The sequence below is a fragment of the Tachysurus fulvidraco genome, chromosome 19 (genome assembly GCF_022655615.1).
Source record: "Tachysurus fulvidraco isolate hzauxx_2018 chromosome 19, HZAU_PFXX_2.0, whole genome shotgun sequence".
Taxonomy (NCBI): domain Eukaryota; kingdom Metazoa; phylum Chordata; class Actinopteri; order Siluriformes; family Bagridae; genus Tachysurus; species Tachysurus fulvidraco.
The window spans coordinates 16,828,078-16,848,420 of record NC_062536.1 but is presented as its reverse complement, the minus strand read 5'-3'; the positions used below and the strand labels follow the sequence as shown (position 1 = coordinate 16,848,420).

The 20,343-nt window shown below is 39.6% G+C and overlaps 1 protein-coding gene across 1 annotated transcript; it reads right to left on the bottom strand.

The window, feature by feature from the left end:
* Positions 1 to 62: 62 nt before the first annotated feature.
* On the bottom strand, positions 63 to 18,876 carry wnt5b (wingless-type MMTV integration site family, member 5b). Its single transcript, XM_047803757.1, has 4 exons — positions 18,337 to 18,876; positions 17,535 to 17,782; positions 13,359 to 13,651; positions 63 to 1,567 (listed from the first exon to the last, which is right to left on the bottom strand). Exons 1-4 carry the CDS (start codon positions 18,447 to 18,449, stop codon positions 1,109 to 1,111), a joined length of 1,113 nt encoding a protein of 370 aa, XP_047659713.1. The 5' UTR covers positions 18,450 to 18,876; the 3' UTR covers positions 63 to 1,108.
* Between the last annotated feature and the right edge of the window lie 1,467 nt (positions 18,877 to 20,343).

The window sequence follows — 20,343 nt, the reverse complement described above, 5'->3', positions numbered from 1 at the left end:
TCAGAATCAAGATGTGGTATGAAGCGCAATAAAAGCAAAATATGGCACATAAGTGATAATCATCTCTATTAATATTTTTAATATTACTGGTTTGAATGATGGGGAGAAAATACATACAGACAACAAGCATATGGTCGATAGGCAGCAAACGATCTGGATTAACATATAAAATCATGGATGTTGTAATCATGGCATGTAATTTGCATACATTGACTGTTATTTACAAATTTTTGGCAGTTTCACTAAAAAAAAAATCATCCTCTGTGGCAAGTCACATCGCCCCTGCTAATAAAAACTCGACAGTAGAAGCCTCTGTATCAAAAAATAATAATCAGAACAATACATACGATGTTTAACATAACAAGCAATTAATAAAATATAATCTGAACCACTGTTGTTTGGCTAAAATATTATTTTGCAGTCCTCACCATAAAGCCCCATTTTTTTCTCCTTTGCTCTTTATTTAAAATCTGAATATGTGGCTCGGTGTTTTGAGCCATTCGGAGGAGATGAAATTCCTCGAGGTGACGCTGAGAGAGAAGACCGTCACGGGCTCTGAACGTCACAAGAGTTCACAGTGAAGCGAGCTGAAAAGAGTCTGGCGGTGATTTTAAATCATCAGGGTAAGGTCAGAGGTTTTGGTGACTATAAATGCTTGATCTAGCAACATAAGTTTCACAGGTCATCACACACGACATCATCCAAAGTCCATCGTTCGAGGTCAGGGGGCTGACCCGAGGAGTTTAAGAGCTCTGTCGCAAGGGGAGGTTTAGAGAGCGTCCGTGAGAGAGGAGTAGGCGGAGCAGCATGCTGGATTACTGGATTACTAGCGTGATAAATCTGCTTCTGTAGAGAGTTTCGTACTCATGAGACTCTACCAAAGGGAAAGCAAAACCCCCCCCTGACATCATACCTCGTCTATTCCTCTTGAGTGAAAGCGTTGGAAAAACAATCACCATCCACCACACTTAATTAATACCTATATTTAAACATTTCTTTGGATTTTTTGATTTAGCGTTTGAGTACATTTTACTCCTTCTGTGCTCCAGAAGGTCCGTCCCCCATCTCGCCTGCTAATTGCTCAGCGTGTCTCTAACGAGCGTCTCGGTTACTTGCAGACGAACTGGTCGACGAGCGACGTGCAACGCTTGCACTTGACGTAGCAGCACCAGTGGAACTTGCAGTGGCAGCGCTCGTGCTTGTAGGTCTTGAACTGGTCGTATCCGCGGCCGCAGCACATCAGCTCGCAGCCGTCCATGCCCTCCGAGGTCTTGTTGCAGAGACGGCCGTGCGTTCCCAGCGAGCCTGTGCTCTCGTTGCGCAGACAGTAATCTGGGCTCGGGTCGATGTACACCAGATCCTCGGTGGTGGGAGCGTTAAAGCGCTGGTTCACTTGCTCCAGCTTGCCGCGCCGGTTGATGCGCATGGCCGTAGCGCTGTCGTACTTCTCCTTCAGGAACTCACCTACACGCCGGAAGTCTGCCAGCTGTAACCAGCACGTCTTTAGACTACAGGAACCGGAGACGCCATGGCACTTACACGCCACATTGGCCAGATTGTACACCGCCTAGGTACAAAGAAATAAAGAAATGTTCTATATAAATAAATATATGGAATAGTACATTTAAAAGTAGACCACAGACGACGACAACAACAACAATAATAACAATAATAACACAAAACTCATTACACATGAACAGACTAAATGTCTCAGTACAAGTCATTAGTTTTTGCACAAATACTCTGCCCCCTAGTGGTCAATATAATTCATTACATTACATTATAAATAATACATCACTGCTCACAGAGTGTAGGATCTAGGAAGCCCAGAGATCCAGGGTTTTTAGTTACAGTGCTGAAAATCTAATGACAATTAAAAAAAGAAATTATTTACGCTGGTAAACTATAGTAAAGGCTGCATTTGTATATCGATCCTGATTGGCTCTTAAGAATTATGATGCAACAATCCGTGCTTAATATAAACTCGGATGTTCAGCAAAACTGACACGGAGGTCTCGTGAAACCTAAAAAAACTTTCAACCCTCTGAGGTCATGTCTTTATTCCTCAGCTCCCTCTTTTACAAAGTGCTTTTACCTGCTGGTGAAATTTGAACTTACAAAAGACGCTTATTACAGTCAGAATAGATTAGAACTGAACAGAGGTCATAACTATGTCACATATACTGTACATTGCAGCACAGTGGAATTCGTTTCTTTGGATCATTCAAGGTTTGGAAGTTGGTGTCAGAGATGATGCAGAAAGGGTTAAGGGCCTTGCTCAAGGGCCCAACAGTGCCAGCTTGGCAGAGCTGGGGCTCGAACCCCCCCATCAACAACCCAGAGCCTTAATCACTTGAGCCACTGATCTGAAACCATTGTATACTTCATATAAAATCTAGTACAGAAGCGACTCGGTAGTTTTAATATGAATTAAATTTCATGTTCAATTTATTTGTATAGTGCTTTTAACAATTCCCATCATCTTCAGAGGAACCAGGCTCAGAGATAAGTGATTTTCAGACATGGTTCAGTAAATATAGGTGTATTTCTACTGTTTTGTATGCTCATGGCGCCCCCCACAGGACAAAAGGGTTTATTACATGGAGTCAGTGTGAGTGGTAGAGCTTTACAGCCTCGAGGAGACTTTCAGGGTTTACAAACTGTTAACAAACAGAGCGACAGGCCTCGCAGTCGGAGAACAATACAATGAATGGTCATTTTGTTCTCCAACACACTGAGGTCCAAGTGGACTTCCTGCTGATCCCAGATCACTAAGTGCAGCTGAATCAATAGGGAGGCATTTAAAGTAGTGCTATTGGGAACTAATTGCTGGCTTTGTGTGTGTTTGTTTATCACTGCAATCAATCTTATTTAAGGAAGAAAGAAAGAAAGAAAGAAAGAAAGAAAGAAAGAAAGAAAGAAAGAAAGAAAGAAAGAAAGAAAGAAAGAAAGAAAAAGTAAGAAAAACACTGTGGAGGAAAAACGGTGGTGTGCTGGTGACTGGGATAAAAAAGTCATTAATTACAGTGTAATTAACTCACATGAGTCATTTCCACACTTACAAATATTTATCGGTTAACACACACACACACACACATACACACACACACACACACAGACACACACACACATACACAGACACACACACACACAGACACACCCAGACACACACAGACACACACAGACACACACAGACACATACACAGACACACACACACACACAGACACAGACACACACACAGACACGTACACACACAGAGACACACAGAGACACACACACACACACACACACACACACACACACACACACACAGACACACAGACACATACACACACACACAGAGAAACACACACAGGCGCACGCACACACACAGGCACACACACACACACACAGACACACAGACACACACACACATACACACACACACTCAGAGAAACACACACAGGCACGCACACACACACACAAACACACACACACACACACACACACACACACACACACACACACAGTTCTAAGCATTTTTCACATGTGCTGTTATGGGAAAAACATCATCAGAACTCAAAACTTATATAACAGGATGTCAGATATTTAAATGAAAGAAAACTTTGTATTTTTTTATCCAGCTTTAGGAACTCTAATGGTCTGAAACAATAAAAATCGTTCCCTCACCAGACTCAGATAGAAAAAAACAGCATCAGATTTGTGCAAAAGTTTGTGTCCCCCATGACGTTGTACTATTTCAAAGCCCTGACACCAGAGACTCACTCATAAAAATGCAAAATACACCTTTATTAATTTGTTCATACGGAGCTTCCTTGTGTAAGTTGTTACTACAGGAATGGTCCTATATATATATTGAGTCGGTTCTGTGCTCTTCTAGAACTGTTTGGTTTGGTTTAGCCAGCGATCAGATTTAAGGAGACTGCAGCATACTGTTAGGACAACAGGAAGGATCGTTGGTGTTCACCTGCCCAACATTCAGGACTTGAATACATCGTTACAGACGCCTCTCACCCCGACCACAACCTGTATGCACTTCTCCCTTCAGGAAGAACATCTAGGTTTTGCCCCCCATGTCATATCGGGCTTAAACAGCTAACACAGGGATTATTTTGTGTGTTCTGTAATTATGTTGGTTTGTAGAAGCCAGCATTCCGTTTTGCTTATTTTTATTAGACCAAAATTTATCAAGAGTAACCACTAGGGCTTTAGAGCCACATGCACCAAAATCGAAGTGACGAAGTGACGTGACATACGGCTAAGTACGGGGACCCAGACTCAGACTCAGACCCAAACTCTCTGCATTTAACCTTTCCAAAGTGCACACACACACAGCAATGAACACACACACCCGGAGCAGTGGGCAGCCATTTACGCGGAGCAGTTGGGGGGTTCGGTGCCTTGCTCAAGGGCACCCCAGTCGTGGTATTGCCGGCCCGAGTCTCGAACCCATAACCTTAGGGTTAGGAGTCAAACTCTCTAACCTCTCTAACCATTAAGCCACGACTTCCCCATCTGATATGTTGTAGCCTGAAGTTACTTTTCTAAACGATCCGAGTACCGATACTCATGGTACCGGGTCTCAAAATGGCCTTTTTTGCCATAGACACCCATTATAAACTTTAGAGTTTTATAACTCGGCAAGATTTCGAGAAATTCACACCAAACTCAGCCAGCTTATTTAGAGCAATACTCTGGACAAAGGTTTAAATACCCGCAGCAGAATATGCAAAATCAAAAAACTTTCCACAACATTGACATGTGACATATTAAAACACTCAGAACAATGAGGGGAACTTCCCCATCATGACGTCACGTGCAGCCCCGCCCAAAAAAAAAAAAAAGACCCACAATATGGACGGGAAATATCAAAACACTCGGCACATGGGTATGCGGGTGACGTCACATGCTCGTATCCACTCACCTCCAAAAGTATTTAAAAAATAAATAGATAAATTTGGGAATACTTGCTCCGACAAGCTGACATTATTATTAACCTTCATTTAACCAGATTTGTCTCAGTGAGATATAGAATCTCTTTTTCAAGAGAGACTTGTCCAAAATAGCAGAGCAAATTAAATTAATACCTTTATATATAAAAATATAAAGGTGAGTAAGCCGGCGATTTGACAGAGAAGGCAAATTCACTTTGGAGTAAAGTGTACAATGATGCATGAGAGGTCTGCAATTTGAAATAAACCTTAAAGCTCCATGAAACACAGCATCCAACATCTGAAGACACTTTGATGGGGCATTCAAAGTTTGTCAAATCTAGTTCATTCTGTAATTCATTCTCCATCTCTAATGAATGCTTCTATTAAAATAAATCCTTACTATTTAAACGTTTACTGTTCTCATGCCAGATATGCATGATGTATGCATGTATGTATGCATGTATGTATATGTATGTATGTATGTATATGTATGTATGTATGTATGTATGTATGTATGCATGCATGTATGTATGTATGCATGCATGTATATGTATGTATGTATGTATGTATGTATGTATGTATGTATGTATGTATATGTATGTATGTATGTATGTATGTATGTATGTATATGTATGTATGTATGTATGTATGTATGCATGTATATGTATGTATGCATGCATGTATGTATATGTATGTATGCATGTATGTATGCATGTATGTATGTATGTATGTATGTATGTATGTATGTATGCATGCATGTATGTATATGTATGTATGTATGCATGTATGTATGTATGTATGTATGTGTTTGTGTGTGTATGTATGTATGCATGTATATGTATGTATGCATGTATGTATGTATGTATGTATGTATGTATGTATGTATGTATGTATGTATGTGTTTGTGTGTGTATGTATGTATGTATGTATGTATGCATGTATGTATGTATGTATGTATGTGTGTGTGTATGTATGTATGCATGTATATGTATGTATGCATGTATGTATGTATGTATGTATGTATGTATGTATGTATGTATGTATGTATGTATGTGTTTGTGTGTATGTATGTATGCATGTATATGTATGTATGTATGTATGTATGTATGTATGTGTGTGTGTATGTATGTATGCATGTATATGTATGTATGTATGTATGTATGTATGTATGTATGTGTGTGTGTGTGTGTGTATGTATGTATGTATGTATGTGTGTGTGTATGTATGTATGTATGTATGTATGTATGTATGTATGTATGTATGTATGTATGTATGTATGTATGTGTGTGTGTATGTATGTATGTATGTATTTCAACTGCGCACACTTGGCCAATAAATGTGGTTCTGATTCTGATTCTGATATTAGAACAAGCACATTATGGTGTTCTATAAGTCGCTGCTCTAGGAAATGTTTCAACACCTTTTGACTCATTTAGAATCTAGTATTCGGGAGCGTTGCGGTATGAAGATGAATAAGCTTTTGAACTGGCATTGTGTCTTTGTGACTATGCAGCATCCTGATCATGGGAAAATCAAACGCCTTTCTCTCTTTCGCTCTCTCTTTCGCGTGCTTTTCTCTGTGTCTCTGTCCTTCAATCAGTTTCAGTATCTTTCCTCACTAGGGCCCCTGGCCCGGCACCTCCCTTTAACACCTCATGCGAGACGCTGCTTTAACAGGCGTCTTTGTGGAGGTGGTGTATTCGCCAACCCCCCCTCAGCTGACAGCTGCTGCTTCCCCTCCTTCTTTTACCTGTTTGCATAGAGAGTGAAGACTGAGCTTTCACACTTTAAAGCACATTTTCTGACAAGCACCACTCTTACCTGTATACCATCCTGGCCATATCTCTCTCTCTCTCTCTCTCTCTCTCTCTCTCTCTCTCTCTCTCTCTCTCTCTCTCTCTCTCTATCTCACACACAAAAACAGATACAAACATCCTACTCCTTCAACACATCATAAAAACAACAATAGAGATCAAACCCGTGTGGAAATAATAACTCTTGTTCCATTCGTTCACTCACTATCTGTTTCCTCTCTCGCTATCATGTGAGAGACAGTCAGACTCACTGATGCAGAGAAAGGACACGGTCTTGGGCATGAGCACAATGAAGCGTGCTCAGACAGGGCCGGGGTCGGGGTCGGGGCCGGCTGGGGTGGAGGACAGACTGGAATAAACAAACTGGCCCTGAAGGTGTGCTGAGGTTAGAGAAGCCTAAGAAAATCAAGCTCAAATACAATGAAACCGGATTCTCTTCTACAGCCAAGCTACAAATATAAACTTTAAACTTTATTTACAGAAAGTTTTCGTTCAAGAAATGTCAGCATATCCATCATAGGGTTTGTATCTCAATACACTGAATAAAGGTGTCATAATATATTAGCACTTTCAAAGTCTAGCGTTCTGTGCAAAAGTCCCCCCCCCCCATTGTGTTGTATGAGTAGGCTCAAAATGTATCTCGATTTTGTATCTCGAAGCTGTTTTTAAAAAAATGTAGGAAAATCTTGCAACAAGACCAAAATGTAAGAAAAAAAAGGTAGCAGAGAGAGCATGAGAACATATCTGGGATATGAGGAAGGCAAATCATTAACATATTCAAATATATGTTCAATCGTGTTCATAAAAACGATGCAAACATTTTGAACTGATTTTTGTCTGTAAATTGTGAATAATATTTTAAGATAAATGATGGCACTTGGTCACTGGGTGCACAAACTTTTACACTTGACTAAGAAGCTGATTTCTGGGGAAATTGTCCACAAATTCCACTCTGACCTTTTCAGAATCAGAATCAGAATCAGAAAGGTCTTTATTGCCAAGTATGTTTCCACATACGAGGAATTTGTTCTAGTACAGGAGCTCCACAGTGTAAACAGAACGGCACTGATAGGACATGAACTATAGGACATGAATTTTTAATAAGATGAATCTCGAATTTGAGGAAATAAAATGAGATAAATCAGTAATCCAACACTTTCTGTATAACCTCACAGGTCATGTCTCAGTCTCCTTGTGTTACTGTGCCCTGGATCATTTAACATATAAAAGTAAGGATGTTTGCTCAGAGTGTGTGTGTGTGTGTGTTTTGGTGTATCAGACAGCTCTGCTTCAGTTACTTTGTGTGGCAATGGCAAACGCCTTTGCAAAGCGCTGAGTCTTTTGTGACCCACAAAGCCATGACCGCACACCATCCACACACGCTATCCTTCACCGAAACCAAACCCACGCACCCCTCCTCCCATGGGGCCGTGAACTGGAAGGCATCGGGGAAGCTCGATCAATCCCTGTGCTACGCTTCTGTCACCTGCACAAAGGCCTCAGAGAGCTGAGACTCTCCACGCAAGACAAATCTCCAGCAAACAAGCCAAGCTGCTTGCAAAATACCAGAGAGGTCACACCGTGCGAAGGCTGAACGTTAATTAACATAAATATATATATATATATATATATTTATACTTATATATATTCATCTGTTGGGTTGAACCTCATACAAGTGATGGAAGGAGTCTCCAGTGTCAGTATATAACTATATGTTTTCTGACATGGGAAAGTTTTCAATACAAAGAAGTTTTATAGTAACACGACAAGCTGTGTGTTTTTTAGAGAGAGAGAGAGAGAGAGAGAGAGAGAGAGAGAGAGAGAGAGAGAGAGAGAGAGAGAGAGAGAGAGAGAGAGAGAGAGAGAAGAGAGTGATAAAAAGAGAGATGAGGCAGTATGAGAGAGATATACTCAGCTCTATCGAGAGCTACTCTCGATAGACAGATACTTCTCTCTTTTTTTGCCTTCTCTTCCTCCCCTTTCTCTCTCTCCTCTCTCTCTCTCGCTCTCTCTCTCGTCTCTCCTTTCTCTCTCTCTCTCTCTCGCTCTCTCTCTCTCTCTCCCTCTCTCTCCCCTCTCTCTCTTTTCTCTCTCCCTCTCTCTCCCTTCTCTCTCTCTCTCCCCTCTCTCTCTCTCTCCTCTCTCTCTCTCTCTCCTCTCTTTCTCTTCCTCTCTCTCTTCTCTTTCTCTTCCTCTCTCTCTCTCTCTCGCTCTCTCGCTCCTCCTCTCTCCCCTCTCGCTCTTCTCTCTCCCATTTTCTCTCTCTCTCTCCTTTCTCTCTCTCTCTTTCTCTCTCTCTTCTCTCTCTCTGTTTTCTCTCTCTCTCTGCTATATCTCTCTCTCTCCCCTCCCCTCCGCTCTCTTTTTTTCTCTCCCTCTTTTTTTCTCTCTCTCCCCCTCTCTCGCTCTCTCTCCCCTCCCTCTCTCCCTCTCTCTCTCTCGCGCCATCTCGCTCCTAGAGATTTTCTATAAAACTTGAAAGTGACAGTCCACTCAATCTTATTTAATATCTTGAAGGAAACTGGAAATTAATTAAAATATAATCAGATATAATATAATTCCCCCAACATGGTCTCATCATTGGAAAGTTTGTTTCAATTTGCACAAATTCATTTTTAATGTATTAAACATCGACAGTGAGGTTTAGTGATAAGTGTTTTAGTTCTTATTTAACGTTCCTACAATGTTTTATAAACATTAACCAGCAACTAACATCTACTCAGATAAATAAACGTTACGTGAATAAGTATAACTTTTTTTTTTTTTAAATCAGTAAAAATGTGCAAACCAAATCTCTACCCACCGAGCCTCACCACAGTCAAACACTTCCACAGACAATTAATATCCAAAGAGACAAACAAGGACACAGTAAACACTCTGAGCTTCTAACTCTTCAGGAGAAGAAAAGTAAACGTTCAGGTGAGGGGTCAGACCACGGTTCTTGGCGGTTCTCGTCTCTGCGCAGAACACAACCACGCCTTGACCTCCTCACCTGGGGTTGAAAGCCGAGGCCACTGAGAACGACCATAATCCCAGAGAGAGGGCTTGTGCTCTATAAACACCTTAAATAAGCTCATCTGCTCAAAGACAAACAGGAGAAGAGCAGAGGCTCTGTCGTGCCCCTCACCCCCCACAGCAGGCAAATGGACTTTTTATGACGCAGAAAAAGCACTCAGGGGACCAGCGGAAGTCTGTCCTGCAAGCAAGGGACGAAAACAGAGCACATTCCTGCCTGCTCTGGGGCTTGAACTAATATTCTGCAGCACCATTAAACCAGTTGCTTGCTTTACACCCACCTGAGAGCATCTGACCAGGCGCGCACACACACACACACACACACACACACACACACACACACACACACACACACACACACACACTCTGGACTCATGCAACATGTTTATTCAGAGACTCTACTAACAATTATATATTAGCTGAACATTCTCTAAACGTTCTACCGACAAATCGACAAAATCTATCGGATTGTTGCTTTTTTTTAATCTATATATGTATTGCAGAAAGGTCATGCAGAAAAAAATCCAGAAATGTTTTATTCCTCACAATTTTACAATTCAAATGAAAGTCTATGAGACAAGTCACTTCTTTTATCGCTTACGTTATGGCAGCCGGAAACAAATCCCTGTTTTAGCTGTTACTATAGAAACCGGAGCTACTGTCAATCAAAAATTCAATATTGTTGTCTCGGAAAACTTGAAACTTGATTAGAACTGTTAGATTCTTTTCTTAGGGAGAGAATCTACGTTCGTTAGACGTTTCCTGGCCAGTGAGTCCAGAGCCTGGCCATGGACCCATAAAAGGAATGCACTTTGACCTCCTGACCCTAAGCAGACTCCAAGGGCACCAGCCATGGTGTGGATGCCATTTGGGTCTTACACACTTCCAGTAAATTATCTCTTCCTCTGGCTCTGGCTATAAGACGTCTCTTCACAAACACACACCCTAAGATACACAAACTTTCCACAAAGAAAGTCCACACTGGGAGCAGCGGTTGTTCCTGCTGTTCCTGTCCTGGACGACACTCTATAGACATGTGGGCTGCCTCTGCTTTAGTCAGACCCAAAACCTACAACCAAGAAGCTTGTTTATGTTTAGATGGCGCTGCTTTCCAAACCCTGCGTATTGTTACGACCCTCTGGCCCTATAGAACCACAACACTATAAAAGCGTTCTAAATGGATCGAAATGGTGATAAAGTTTCTGGTATGCGAGAACATTATCTAAAAACACCAGTGTGTGTTTTGGATGTTCTCCTGGACAAGCCAAGTCAGACTTCTTATTTTCTTATTTAGTCTAAAACACGCCAGTCCTGGATCGTGTAAACGAGACCTCGTATTGTACGTGTATTCCTGGATATTATGTTTGTTTTAAGATCTGTAGGACATAAAACTACATCTATTCTATCTAGAATATTTTGGTACAGTGTTGCTTAAATTAAGGTGATCTTTATGTACAGCCATCATACTGAACTGGGACAAAAAGTACGTTAAGACTTCTGAGTTCATTCTGAAGAATACTTTTAGGAGACTATAACTACACCTGCTACAATACTATATACTTATTTATAAATGCTCTTTAAATAGAAGTAACATAAAAAAGTACTTCCTGATTGGTAATATTCTTGCGGCAAGGGACACGTAGTTTGATGGTAGTCTATTTATTACATTTATAACTCTACTATATGATATTGTACAATACTAGATTATTCTATGCTATTGTATACTACAGTACAGTTATTGATAAATTACTGTAAATAACTTTAAAGTAAACTAAACCATAACTTTAAAATTAATTAGGTTGAAAGTCTTCATCATTCATATGACTAGTTATATTTTACGTGTGAAAATATATTTGAGACTCTTAGTTATCTCGCCGCTATTTTGGACTTTATTCTTAAGAACAACATACCACTACTACATTGACTACTGTACCATACAATAATATACTACATGGCTCTGCTTTGAGACAATGAACATTGTTAAAAGCGATAGACAAATAAATTGAATTGAATTATAGTATACTCAGCTATACAATAGTGTGCTACACTGCACCATACTATACCACACTACTCTATATTGCATTGTAATATACTATATTATACTAAACTGTAATACTGTACTGTACTATACTACACTATACCACACTGTGCTATACAACAGTATACTACACTATAATACACTGTACTATACAATAGTATACTACACTATTCCACACTGTACTACTATACAACAGTATACTACACTATACTACACTATATACACCACACTGTACTATACACCACTGTATTATACTATATCAGAATCAGATTTATTGGCCAAGTGTGTTGACACACACAAGGAATTTGGTCCCAGCAGTTTGTGACCCTCTAAAGTACAGACATAAATAACACTTTACTATACAAACTATACAAGAAAGCATGCACTATACTATACCACACTGTCTATACACCACTGTCATACTATACTAAACTATAACATACTGTACTATACTATACACCACTGTGTTATACTATACTACACTATACCACACTGTACTATACACTACTGTGTTATATTATACCACACTGTACTATACTATACACCACTGTGTTATACTATACTACACTATACCACACTGTACTATACACTACTGTGTTATATTATACCACACTGTACTATACTATACACTACTGTGTTATACTATACTACACTATACCACACTGTACTATACACTACTGTGTTATATTATACCACACTGTACTATACTATACACTACTGTGTTATACTATACTACACTGTACTATACACTACTGTGTTATACTATACTACACTGTACTATATTATACACTACTGTGTTATACTATACTACGCTATAACACACTGTACTATACTTAACACTTAACATGTACACTATGTGATGTGAAACAAGTGCACCTAACTTAGAAATGAATAGCAAATTAAGAGTATTCCTAGATTGGTAATTGCTTTAGAGTAAGTAGCTTTTAGCATTCTAGTATAAAACTATAGTATAGTAGATAGTGTAGTAAAACATTAAGAAAAAAAGTTTTATTTTTATCCAATTTATTCTGAAGAATATGTTGATATGAGATACTGTTACTACATTGCCACAATAGCGTAACATGTAAACTAGAGACTTAAAACGACTCCTACACAACTAAAATCTACCTCTAAAACTCCACATCAAACAAACGCCACCCGTCTGCAAGAACCCAAAGATGTCCAGGATTCTAGCACATGATCTCATGACCACATGGGTCCTGAATGCTTTATTATTTGTCATCAAAAACAATTATAATGATTTTGTTTGCTGATGAGCTGTATGAGTCAAGTCTGGGTGTTTTTGTTCATAGTGCAGTGTATTTCTTACCATGTATATATAAAATGTAAACATTTAATGTAAACTTGTAGTACAGTTGAATTTTTCTCCTTTTTTTTTTAAGATCAGATAATGTGATAGGTCAAAACAAAAATCAGGAACATTACATTATCGTCTGTTTAAGAGTACAGTCTACCTTTGTGTTTACCAGACAATTGACTAAACCCAATATGTATATGTATACGTGATTGTGTGTGTAGATGAGTTCTTTCCTCACCATTCGTCCAGCCTCGTTGTTCTGCAGGTTCATCAGGGTGCGTGCATGATCTATGGAGCCCTTGGCGTAGTTCTTCTCACGCTCTCGTGCATCCACAAACTCCCGAGCGAAGCGGTATCCGTAGTTGACGTTGTCCCCACAGCCGCCCCACAGCCAGTCTCTCGGCAGCTCTTTGGGTCGAGAGGCTCGGCTGCATCCGCACGTCGAGAGCTCGCCTTCCCTGCATGCTCGACTCACAGCGTTTACCACCCCGGCAGCGCTGATAGAATATGTGAACGCTGCTTCCCTGCTGCCTGAAGAAAACACAGGCACATACAAAAGTCAGAGGAATGACACAATTGTCCCAAACTACAAAAAATGTCAAATATCTCTGCTATGTGGAAATCAAAATACTACTTCAGTATTTTCGATGCAAAATACATCTAAATACATCATATGCTTCTAAACTTCCTCTGTCAAGTAAGAGCACAAAAGGAAAGTATATATATACTATACTATACTATAATATACTGTATTTTACCTAACTTTGCTACTGTGTACTATACTAAACTACACACACTGCATTATACTGTACTTTACCTCTGTGTACTGTACTATACTACACTACTCTATACTGCATTGTACTATACTATACTGTATTATACTGTAATTCACTACAGTGCACTATACTGTATTATACTGTACTTCACTACAGTGCACTATACTGTATTATACTGTACTTCACTACAGTGCACTATACTGTATTATACTGTAATTCACTACAGTGCACTACACTATACTGTATTATACTGTACTTCACTACAGTGCACTATACTGTATTATACTGTACTTCATTACAGTGCACTATACTGTATTATACTGTAATTCACTACAGTGCACTACACTATACTGTATTATACTGTACTTCACTACAGTGCACTATACTGTATTATACTGTACTTCACTACAGTGCACTATACTATTCTTGTTTACCTTCTGCTCTGTGTTTATGTTCTGTAAAGCTGCTTTGAGACAAAGCCCATTGTAAAAAGCGCTATACAAATAAACTTGAATTGAATTGAACTATTCATCACTATCCTATACTGCTTTTGTACCATACTATACTATACAACTCTGTAGTATATTAAACTGTACTATAATATACTACATTGTACTGTATGACACTAATATTACACTACATTGCACTATACTACACTACAGTGTTATATACTACACTTTACTACACAATAGTATACTATACTTCACCACATTATAATGTACTGTACTACGGTATACTTTACTTACACTTAACATGTGCAGTTTGTGTAATATATGATGTGAAAGATTGAACCACACTTTATTTTTTATTGTTTGGCTTCTAAACCTGTTCCTATGCCAAAGAAGAGCACAAAAAATGAGTGTTAATCCACACAATATCACATGAATTGAAGAAACTCAAAATCTCTTATTTTATAAATTAACATATCAAGAAGACAACATGAGGCAGGAAGAAACCTTATGTAATGATTCATTCATTCATGAGCCTCTTAAGAAAATCTTTCTTTATAAAATTGACCCTATATCCTGTTAACACTTAAGATTTAACTGTTGTTTCTTTTCCTTTCAACATTATTTCATCCCTGGAAAATTAACGGAAACTTCAATTAAACGGTCTGAACCTTAGTTTATTTGAACGAATTAATGGTTTTGACCTTATTAATAAACGACACTCGCATTTACAGCCGTGGAACGGATTTTTTACACAATGTTCTACATGGATTTTATTGACACAGTCTGTTTCACAACAAGGTCTACTTCCTACTTACAACAATGCCCGAATATGTGGCGAGACACCATGCTCTAGGACTGAACAGAAAGCAGAATCCATCGTGTAATTATGCTTCTACAGTACATGTGTACTGCGAGCGAGATATCGCCTGCACTAATTAAGCCTTGAAGTGAATTGATTCTGGATGTGTGTTAAAAAACCGAATGCTGTGGTTCATCAAAGCACCCACAATCAGGAACATTGGAGATTGCTCGTCAGGCTGCTTACGGCACGCAATAAAACGTTTAGTGGTGTGTTATAGGCATCGTTTTTTATATTAGAGCTTCTGCGATATCGGCTAATATCAAAGAAAATGATTAACACACAGTATAGGCGCATTCTGTGACTCTGCTTCATAACAGGCGCGACATCCAGCCGTATGGGTTTCCCTTCTACAAAGCTTCACATAAACCCCGATCTGGAATAATGTCACATCTGCTATGCATGTGTTACCTGACATTTGTTCCTTTGTATCAGACATCTGGGATGCAGATTTCAAATAACTTAATAACACATGCCAGAGTGTACTGTGCTTTTTAAGAGCTAACAGGAATCGAGTTCTCAGTCTCTCAGTCACATTAGTTCAGTCCGTGTATGAGGCTATGACTGAACATCATTTGTAAAGCGTAATTAAATAAAGATTTACATCCTTGCTGAACGATCCAGACATCCAGAGGCAGGGGGAAAGTTCCTGATAGGACATGAAAGAAAATCTAGTCTTAAGTCTTATTTATTTTTCATTTACTTATTTATATACATGGTCTGAAAAAGAGTAGGCTGAGTTTTCATTTCCCTACAGGTTGTATACTGTATATAGCTGTGAATATGACACATAAAATCTTCAAGTCTTAAGGCTGAAAAGAGAACCTGCTGTTTTCTTTCTAATCATCACAGTGTACAGGTGTAGAAGAGCAAAGACAAACAGTACTATGTGTGTTGAAGTGATGTTAAGTAATGTGGATACTGAGATGAACACAGGAAGGACTTTATGATGACAGCAGGCATCCAGGTAACACTTGGATATAAATGAATTTTGGACTTAGAAACTAATCCTTAGTGCATCCACATGAGGGAATTTTATATAAATGTAATATATTATATTAAACATATAACTCACATCCCGAGGTGGAAAGTTTTAACATTTATGTGCATTTATTATGGATATTATAAACCTTTTATGAAGCAACACGTCACTTTTCACATTATTTATTTATTTATTTATTAAATCTATTTAATTTTGATGGCATATTAAATTCAGCAAATTGTCTATTTTGGGTTTTATGTAATATTTCAGTGTGTATGATTTTATTATTATTATTATTATTATTATTATTTTGCTTAATTTCTTTTTTTTTGTTGTTGTTGGTTTAAACTATTTTTTAAACCATCATATCATTTGAACATATTAATAGTTACTTTGTTTTTCCAATCAGACACAAATAAAACTTGCTAAATTTAGTATCCTTATATATTGAAAAGCAAACTCCATAATTATATATATAGTGATTATATAAATATATATAAATATAAATTTGGTTTTCAGAAAACACACAATAAACAATAATTGAATAAATAGTTCTGTCTGTTTGTTTATTATTTATGTCATGCCCAAAGACACTTTAATGGATTCTTTTTTGAGGCAATTTCCACTTGCGTAAAGTTTAGTGTCATTTCTCTACACTACTTCCATTCCGTCTTAGATCTTAAAGTCAGGTGAGGAAAGCTTCCCAACTCAGGCTTTCCTAATGCGTGTCTAAATAAAAAAAAACTCCATACCCAAATCAACTAATCCCGACTGCAGGAAAAAACGGGTGTGCGCCCTGCATTCCTTGGATGCGCCTCCACGACGCAGAGAGACGTTTTATTGGCCTTTGGTGCAAGACTTCAAATAGAGTCCCGGATCTGCCGACCCCGTGTCATCGCGTAATTGCATTTCAAAAGCGGCGCTGCACAATGGCGCGACTGGCACCTCCATATAAACCTGGCGAGCGCCTGCAAATAACCCCTCGGAAAAGGGGGGGAGGGGGAAGAGGAAAAAGGAGGGAGTGGATGGGGTTGGTGGTGTTGGGGGGGGGGGGGTTCTGAAGTTCTCAGAGAGTGGGTTTCTTACACCTCGTTTCATTGCTGAGCGGAACTAACACTCGATTGTTGCTGGAAGGGAAGTCGACCCTTTCCCTTTGTATGCATGCGCGCGTGTACTGCATGTGTATATTGGTGCAAACAGATATTAATATGCATCTTTGAACGAATACGCGTCTCAGAAACACGCAGCACTACTTTGATCAATACATAAAAACCCAGACAGACTGACAGACAGACAGATAGACAGATAGATAGATAGACAGACAGATAGATAGATAGACGCTTACCTATGTGCATGACGCGGCCGAATACAGACGTGTTGTCCACCGTGCTGCAGTTCCACCTCCTCTGTCTGAACTGATATTGGCACTCCTTGATGCCCGTCATTGCGCCTTCGCCGATGTACACCATATGGTCCTGGTAGAGCTGGCACAGCTTCCTCTGGCCCTGAGACAGACCTGTAAGCTGGCTGCAAAGAGGCTGTGCGCCTATGATGTACATTTCTGGTCTCTGGATAGGGTTCATGGCCAAAGACCTGCATGCGCAAATAAAAAAGGTCAGTCTGAGACTTCAGGTCACGTAAAGGCTGTCATAACTCTCACTTAGAAATGAAGGCACCAAGCTGTGCTTTTCATTATCAGTTAAGTGGTATTAGCAAGGCTACATGGTTTACCTGAAAAGGTGTGTTTCGTACATCTGGCTTAAAAGTCCAAATAAAAAATGTACCCATGGTGTTACCTCTGTACACTACACATACTGTATCAATTCACTTTTCATGTCTCGACATGAGGCTTTTTATCTGATCAAAGGGATCAGCGGTATTAATTTGTACTCTGAAACGCACACGTCTCCTAATTCCCCTTCACACCAGGTCACGCCATGCTGCTCCCCTTATTTACAAACAGGCGACCATTTGGAGCTGAAGGTAAATATTGTTGTAAAGCCTCCACATTTGTTCTCAGTTCGCAGCAGGCTGCTTGATTCATTCCCATCTCAAACATGTCACCCAGTATCTATATCCTCACGTCAACCCTCACCTAGCATTAACCTCTAATCTCTCTTATTAAGTCGACATGAACGTGTACTCACCACCACGAGTTGGCCTGCACCAGAAGGTGAGAGTTACAGGCGATCATTGTGAGTGCCAGCAGTAGGTGGACTCCTGCCGAGGTGCTGTGCGTCTGCCTCATTCCGACATCCATCTCTCCTCTGTGCGCTCTGCGGCCCAAAAAACACGGAGTCTCCTCTGGGGGGAAACACACAGGAAACGGTAATAAAGATCCACTTCAGCCCGAGATTTATAGTGAGCGCAAAGCGCGCAGGTCGCAAGAGAACATCATCATCCGTGTGCGCGTCAGATCACTGGAACTCCACTGGAAGTAAGCTACTAGTCAGCTGGAAGATCATGCCGCATTGTATATTTTATGTGCAGGGAAAAAAAAAATCCAACTCCTTTGCAAGTTGAATTAAGTGCAAAACTTTGGTGGTTTAAATGCAGTGGCGCATGTTGTGTAAGTCCAGTTTGTGTCTCTAGCTCTCGCTCCCGACACACTTACACTAAACACTTCTCTGTTCCCACAACAACTCTCTCTCTCTCTCTCTCTCTCTCTCTCTCTCTCTCTCTCTCTCTCTCTCTCTCTCTCTCTCTCTCTCACACACACACACACACACACACACACACACACACACACACACACACACGCCACCTCTCTGTTTCTCCCTCCCTCCTGCCCTCTCCATCCTCTCTTCGGGGCAACAGTAGGCAGGGGAGGGGCTGACAAATACACGGAGACACCACGAGAGGGCAGCAGAATAAACAGAGTGAGATTCAGCGTCTGGCATGTTGCCAGATCCATAGTACACATACTAAACTGGAATCTCACCGCCAGCTCATATCTATCTATCTATCTATCTATCTATCTATCTATCTATCTATCTATCTATCTATCTATCTATCTATCTATCTACATACATACACACACATACTCGCACACACACACACACACACACACACACACACACACACACACACACACACATATATATATATATATATATATATATATATATATATATATATATATATATACATATATATATATATGTTTGCCCTTGTTGTGTCCTCAATTAAATGTTTTGAATATGTATCTTTTACATGGAAACGACGTGCCTTAAAATGATCAGTTTTTAGACACTACAAAGCTTTATATATATATGTAAATAAACATACAAAACATGTACTTTTCAGGATATTATCTGTTTTTGAAATATTCGTGTAGGATGAATAGTGTGTTTTTAAATCCTGTTAGTGTTTGTTAGTGCGGATCTGGCAACCCTGGATTAGAAATTGATGGGATATTTTTTAAGAACGAGAAAAAAGTTATAATAATAAAAAAAAGAGTTCATGGTGTTAATACTGATACATTTGTGTTAGTCGCCACATTGGAATGCTAATTTCTCATTTTTTCTTGGATTCTCTCAAAACAAAAAAGTCACAAGGCCTTGACCGAATGAGGGAGTGTGTGTGTGTGTGTGTGTGTGTGTGTGTGTGTGTGTGTGTGTGTGTGTGTGTGTGTGTGTGTGTATAAAGGAGTTAACGGCTTGGAAAAAAGTAATTTCCATCCAAGTTCACATGCGTAAAATCCCCCTTTCAGCTTTCTCTACTTTATCGCAATAAAGCCTTACAAGAGAGGGGGAAATCCAAGAATCCCAGTTTAAATAAAGGCATAAAGGCGTGCATACATTTCATCTTTGTCAGTTTCACCCCCGCTGCCTTTATAAATCTCTCAGTACAAAAGAGACACAATCACGCCTCATGAGACTTTATTGAAAAAACCGCTGGGTGAAAATGTGCACCTTTACGCACAACACGCACAGGCCTTTAATTCAAAACCACGCCACAAAATCATGCGCAGAGATAAAGAGCAAACGCGCATGAGAGGTTACGCACTGATCACGTGACATGTTATTGAAGTTCAGCTGGAACATCAGCGCGCCGCACCGTATCGCGAGAGGTGTGATGAATACGACTCCAGTACAGTTTTATAGCGTCAATCAGCGCCAGCATGAACAGGGGTTTATCTCAGGCGACTCTCC